Source organism: Pygoscelis adeliae, unplaced genomic scaffold (assembly GCF_000699105.1).
Source record: "Pygoscelis adeliae isolate BGI_AS28 unplaced genomic scaffold, ASM69910v1 Scaffold387, whole genome shotgun sequence".
In the NCBI taxonomy this organism is placed as follows: domain Eukaryota; kingdom Metazoa; phylum Chordata; class Aves; order Sphenisciformes; family Spheniscidae; genus Pygoscelis; species Pygoscelis adeliae.
This window is the reverse complement of record NW_008825115.1, coordinates 1,430,080-1,436,887: the sequence shown is the minus strand read 5'-3', so window position 1 is coordinate 1,436,887 and position 6,808 is coordinate 1,430,080. Positions and strand designations below refer to the sequence as shown.

The window sequence follows — 6,808 nt, the reverse complement described above, 5'->3', positions numbered from 1 at the left end:
TGAGGGCCCCTCCTAGCTGGAGGCTGAGCCCCTCCCCTGTTCCCCCCTTCCACCGGGGGGGGGTGGGTCGAGCCTCCCCCTCTGCCCTGCAGCCCTTTGTGCTTTCCCTCCCACTGGCTCTGCAGCCCTGATGCCTGCCTGCAGGGCTTCCTTCCCCTCGGGAGTTCCCCAGCGGCCTTTGGTGCGGATGGCTGTGCCCAGGGAGCTCTGTCCCAACCACCTGTGCCCAAGAGGACTGGGTGTAGGCACGGGGTATACCAGAGCCAGGGAAACTGTCTGCCCCAGAACTCCACCTGACTGTGGGTCTTTTGAAACCTGCAGTCTCCTCAGGAGCTGCTCTGATCCTCTTGAGTGGTCTCTCTAATTCCTGCCAGTTCTGCAGGGATGTGCTGGGTAGCAGGGAAGATGGCTGCAAACTATACTGTTCCTGCAAAGCCTTCAAGTCCCCTGGGACTGCAACGCTGGGCTAGACCTATACAGCTGTAACAAAAGCAGAATCAGTAATGTCATCAGCCGTTTTGTCCAAGCTCAATAAATACCCTGTGGGAGATGGTGCTGTGAGCTGCTCCTTGTCTCTCTGCAGATAGCACCATTCTCCAGGGAGAGGCAGGTGGACAGGGCTTTCCTCCTGGCCGAGGGGCAGAGGGTGGCTCTGACCACCTGTGCTTCCCCGGTTGTACGGACACATGTGTCTGCATTAGGCGAGATGCCAGGTTAGAGCTTGCTGCTGCTTTTCTCTTGAGGAGCTTTCCAGTTGTGGATGCATCTCCATTTCTGGTGTATTTCCACAAATAAACACAGAAATCCTCCGCTCTCTTTTAGTCACTTGTTTAGCAAGATGGCCATGCTGAGTGTAAAGCCAGGGCAGCGGTTCACCTTGCCGAACTGGCACACCAACTCCCATCTCATCTCGGCTGATGCTGAACGCCAGCGTTCTGCTTCCCACCAAGTCCGGCAGGAAGCCCGAGCTCTCTACAACGAAACCAACAACCAGGTGGGCCTTCTGGCAGCTTGGCTGCTCCCGGTTTGTCAGAACAGCTGGCTGAGGAGTATGGGAGAGCATCTAGATCTGGCTGTATGGACGAGGGAATAGAAGGTGGCTTTACTTCTACAGAACCTGCTAAATATAATCATTTACTTCCTGTAAACCCATGTGCAATGACGCATGTGTCCCATCATGAAATCCCTGGGTGTGATTCTTGCGTCCGTTACAACTTGTATTGTTTTCTGTGCTCTCCATTTGTATGGATGACTGTAAGACCAAATGGCAACATGTTGTACTGCTGTGAGGGGTCAGTCAATCCTGAAAACAGGGAAAGGCTTCAGCAAGATTCACAACTGCAACTTAAAAAAGAGTAATGGCGTTTCTCCTCTAATTCCAGACAAAATGGGATGAGCATGACAACCACACCCGCCTGGCTGAACGTATCAGCAGCGTGAACAGATGGAAAGAGACCCTGGACAAATGCCTTGCAGACATAGATGCGGAAATCGATGCCTTAGCCAAAGTATGTTGGGAAGACAGATGGCTGGAAATCAACTTATACTCTCAACATGGGATGTTAAATAATTGAGGCTTGTCTTCTGCAATGGGCAAGCCCATATGGAGTTTGAGGGGGGCTTATCACAAGTATACTGAGATCCATACCCAATGAAATGACTTCCTGGAAAGCAAGCCGCTGTGTTCTTGGCTGAGCCAAGCCGTTTTATGGGGCTGTGCATTGCACGCTCATGGTTGGGTTTTGGGTTGTGTTTTTTGTTGGATTTTGTTGTTTGTTTTTTTTTAAAACTCTAAAGGATAATGAGAAATATGTTAACACCATCATTCAAAAATGTTTGATTTTAAATAGAGAATAGCAGTGGGACATCTCTCTGATTCTTTTAGTTCTAAACCCAGAGGCTGCTGCTCCTGGAGTCGTTAGCCCCCAGCAAGGTGTGATTCCCAATGCAGATAGCAGATGTAGAGGATTAATGTGTTTGGCTCTCGCAGTTTTCATTCCAGACTTGCTAAAAAGTTTCAGAACTGCAGAGACAGGCAGTGCAAGGCCCTCTTATCAAGGGTATCGGTGGGTTCCCCTTCCTTTCTTCTTCCCATCCCCAAAGGAGACCTCACACACACAGAGCTGACTTCTTCCTCCAGGTGAAGGAAGCAGCAGAACGTGCCCTCCAGGCAAAGAACTTGCCTTTGGATGTTTCCATTGAGTGCCTGACGCTCCGTGAGAGCCGCCGCGCCATCGATGTGGTGAGGGACCCTGTGGAGGAGGAGCTGCACAAGGAGGTGAAGGTGATAGACAAAGCCAAGAGAGAACTGCAGCAGAGAGTGGACGAAGCCTTCGAACAGCTCTGGTGAGGCAAATGACCCAGCTTTTGACCGGACTTTGCCCTCCTTGCTTGGCCCCAGCAGTTTAATGTGCCTCTAACGCCACGCTGAGATGGACAAGCAGGCCAGGCGTAGTTACCCTGGGGCAGTGAGCCACTCAGAGGAGCCTTTGATTATTGTCAAGGTCTATGGAGTCTGGGAGTTTGTAGGGGAGAGCATGTCAAGGGAGACCTTGTAAGCATCCTCAGAAAATTTTGGCCCGGACAGATATCTTGCGCCACCTGCCTTGGTTCATGAACCAGTGACCTGGAAGTGTTAAAGCTCCCAGGCCCTAATCCCTCGTGGCTCGCTGCCCTGCTGCAGGAGGGTGGGCAGCTCGGTTCACCAGTGCGCTGCCAGAGCAGAGCACGGGGGAGCCAGGCAGGCAGTAAAGCAGGTGTGCTGCCTTACCAAGTTGGGCCCGGTTCACTGGGAGGGCAGGAGCTCATCACTCATTTTAAAAAGATGACTGAGGTGGTGATGAAAGCTTTGGAAATTGCGAGCTGCCTCTTCCCCTCTGCGTGCTCCCCGCTGACTCCAACCCTGCTTTCCGCAGCCTCTTACAGGAGGCTCGCCAGCAGCTGAGCTGTGACCACCAGCGCAAGATGGAAGCATTGGAAATAGATCGCATGTGCTTATCCCTCAACGTGAACTCTCCCAACATCTCCTTCAAGGTCAACCCAACACGGGTCCCAGACGGGTAAGGAAAGAGCCTGCCCTTTGTGTGGCCAAATCCGTGCTGGTGCTTGAAAGAGCCCTGGGGTGCTTTTTCCCTCCATGCTATATATCCTGGCTTGATGGGTGGCAGTTACAGAGAGAGCTCAGAACAGGAGTTGGCTGCTGGCATTTGTTGTAGCCCTTGAATTTTGAAGCCACAGAGTTTTGGGAGTTACCTAAATTGTCACCACAAAAACAGAGAAGGTAGCTGCCCTGCCTCCCTGGTGCTCGGCTGTAGGTGACGCTCAGTAAGCAGGGTGGTATCAGCCTTTGGCACAGCTTATGGGGGAGTCGCTGCACATTTTCACTTGCTTGGCATTTCATAGCACGGTTTGGATGTGTCCTCGGCTGGAGCAGATGTTGGCCTCGGTGCAGGAGCAATGGGGTAGCAATCTCCAGCTGGTGCGGTGAGGAGATCAGACAGGACGTGACCTCCAGAATTCCTGAATCATTTTGCACTGCACAAAGCCTTCTTGGCCTGCAGCAGGTGGTTCCTTTTGAACTGTCTTGCAAACACTCAACTTATTTTCATAACTACTGATTGTTCACAGATCAACTGCACTTGATGAGTGGGAACAGAACAGCCAACGTAACAAGGAGCATGCTGAGGCAGAAATTAAAGCCTCGACTGAGCTCCGAGAAGCAACAGTGCTTGCCATTGCACAGGTAAATTAGTCCCTTGGCTGTGATTCGGTGGTGCAGAAGTTCTGGATCCAGTGTGGGAGAACGGGCTGGCATGTGCTGTGGCGAGGGGAAGGGAGTCTTTGAAAAGACAGCATTGGCCCATGGGCCTCTCGGAGAGCAGCTGCCCTCCTGGTTTAAAAGGGGAGCTTGATTATGCTGCGGAGCTTGCAGCAGTCTCGGCAACCTGGAGGACACGTACCTGTCCATCGTTCCCCGCCTTTTGGCTACAGGGGGGTGCGTGACCTGCACGTGCATGGCAGCAGCCAGAACCCAGCTGGCTTTGCTCATAGGCTCGTCCCAACCTCACGGGAGGTCTTATCACGTGGCGGTCGTATTGGCAACTGCTGGGAGGGAGGCACCTTCTAGGTGTGTGTGACGGGAGCCTGTTCTCTCTTCAGACAAACAACGAGCTGGAGGCTCAGCGTGTAGCTACAGAGTTTTCCTTGCGCAAGAGGATTAGAGACCTGGAAAGAGCCTATGATGAGCTGAAATGGCAGGAGCAGAATGTAAATGTTGCTTCTTTGGTTATTGGACACAAACTTGGGTGGGAATTGAATCCAAAAGGATGTTTGTTATGTGGAAAGCTACTTGGCCTGAGCATGGTTTCCACATGAGAGCTGTTAAGTGGCACATGCATGATCCCTGCAACATCCTGCCTCCTTCTGCCATCACAGTTGCTGCTCTGGCATTTCCCAGCAGCCGTGCCAGATCTTGGCCTTTTTATTTCACCCCTGGTCTCAACCGCTGTGGCCATAAAACACCAGCAGCACCATGCCTGGTCCGTGTGAAAAGCCCGATCTATGAGCAGAGGGCTTCAGTACTCAGAAGCCCACCAGCCCTTGTTTAAAACCCCTTCCCACACAGTAAAATCCCAGGACGCAGAGAGGCTGTTTTCCAGTCTGTATCCCTGGCTGTCCCTCACGATACGTGCCTTTTATCCGTAGACCTTGGAGGAAATTGCTGAGATGGAGGAGGACATCCGACGCTTGGAGGAAGGTCTTCGAAGGAAAACCAAAGATCTGAAAGTGGCGCACACCCGCCTGGAGACCCGCACGTATCGGCCCCATATGGAGCTCTGTCGGGATCAGGTACCAGCCTCACCTGGCACGCTCCCTGCCAGGAGGGACTGGGGGGAACTGACCAGGATGGGGGCTTGCGTGGGTCTGAAAAATGTGGGTGCGCTTTGGAGGAAACTACAGAGGGGCTGAGCAGTGGATCCTACAGCCACGTAGCAAAGCAAGGCAATAAATGTCATAGCTGGGCTAGAAGGGGAATGAGAGAACCGTGGCCTTTGTGAAACAACACTTCAGCCCTGTTAACTGCTGTCACCTTCTCCCTCCCCACCTCGCAGGTCCAGTACGGGCTAACAGATGAGGTCCACCAGCTGGAGGGAACGATCCGTGCCCTCAGACAGAAGCTGGCAGAGTCACAGTAAGTCTTCTGCTCTCCGGGGCAGAGCAGTGGCCCAGCATTGCCCGCGTGAGGGACGTGGGTATGTCCACGTCCTGGCACACTTCCCAGAAGCTGCATTTTGGAGCTCGTGTCTGCTCGGATCAGGAGTGGAAATAGTCTTTGGGCTTGGTGGGGAGCCGGACTGGCAGCAGGGTGCAGGCAAGGTATGAGAGGTCTGTGTGGTGGGAGGGTGAATGGGGTTCCCACGGTCCCTGCTTGACTCTGGCTTCAACCAGGCACAGACATTTCTAAAAGGGGGGGGAAAAAAAAAAAAAAGGATGAAAAGTAAAGGAAGAAGCAGAAGTGCTGCTCTGGGCTGGCGTGGGCTCCCAGGGCGCACATCTCTGCGCTGCGCTCCAGGAGCAGCACGTGGGCTTGCTGTTCACAGACCCAAACAATGCTGCTGCTACACACCACGAAATACCCGATGCATTCGTTCTTCGTACACAGGCAAATGCCGCACAGATATTTCTGCTGCCAGAAAGTGGGAAGTCGGGTGTTTCCTGTGCAACTTGGGAAGCGAATGCAGTGCTTGAACCCAACTCCTCTCGCTTCTGCTTGTTCCCAGGGATGCCTTGGACGCTCTTTTCAGACAACTTCACCGCATTCAGACGGACACTGGCTACAAAGCCAATTCCCTGGTGCTGGACAACAAGTGCCTGGACAGCCGGAGAAAGCTCGTGGTCCCTGCCGAGAAATTTGTGCCAGAGGTCGACACGTTCAACCGGGCCGCGAACTGTGCGCTCTCCCCGCTGAAGAACGGGCAGCTGGAGCTGGCTTAGTGCGCCGGGGAGTGTTGTGCAACGAGCCGCACCGAGGAGAAAGCTACCACTGACTCGGTTCCGTAGCAAGGAAAGCGGACATCTGTGTCGTGTTAGGATAATGTAGTTCTCCTCCTTCCCCCGAGCTTGTTATATAATTGTCTGTCCCCTTGTGTGATGTTTATAGCCTCTTGCGCTCCGAGGAGCGTTATAAACAATAAAGAGTCTGTCCCCAAGAGCAGTTGTCATCCCACAGTGCTGGAAGCGTTTCGTGGTGATTGAATCCATCTGGGCTCTTTCGTGTTTCCAGTCCTTCAAAGTGCGAGGCTGCGTTCTGAAAAGGGACTGTGTAATGGTGGCAGCCTGCCAGAGCCCCTCCGTGGGTGTACCGACTCCAGGCTCCCCGCTTTACTGACCAAAGGGAAGTTTGGGTCGGGATTTCCCCTAGCCCCGCGCGCCTAGCGCGGCTACACGAGCAAGAGCTGGAGTCCGTACCGGCTCCTGTGGCCGCAGACTTGTTAAAATTGAACGGCAGCGCTTGCGTTCTGCCCCGCGTTCGTTGTCCGCCGTTTCTCCCTGGGAGACGGCGTCCCCGCGGGCGCGAGGGCCCGGAGCTCGGCCTGCTCTTCCTCCCCGCCGTGGGAGACGGTGCTCAGGAACCGCCCCCCGTGGAAAGCAGCCTGGATTTGACTCCCGGCTCTCCCACTAAATTTTGATCCTGAGAAATTGGGGTGTGTGTGTGTGTGTGTAAAATCACCCCTTTCCCTTCCTCTAGGTGGGGAAATGAAGGTTTTTTCCCTCAGCTTTTTCCTCCCCCCGCCGCCGCCCCTCCCCT

At 53.7% G+C, this 6,808-nt stretch overlaps 1 protein-coding gene across 1 annotated transcript; it reads left to right on the top strand.

The window, feature by feature from the left end:
* The first annotated feature begins 838 nt into the window (after window positions 1-838).
* On the top strand, window positions 839-6,108 carry TEKT2 (tektin 2 (testicular)). The gene is made up of 9 exons (XM_009328223.1): window positions 839-994; window positions 1,383-1,508; window positions 2,141-2,346; window positions 2,916-3,059; window positions 3,628-3,742; window positions 4,159-4,266; window positions 4,705-4,848; window positions 5,112-5,191; window positions 5,781-6,108. Exons 1-9 carry the CDS (start codon window positions 839-841, stop codon window positions 5,992-5,994), a joined length of 1,293 nt encoding a protein of 430 aa, XP_009326498.1. The 3' UTR covers window positions 5,995-6,108.
* The last annotated feature ends 700 nt before the right edge of the window (window positions 6,109-6,808 follow it).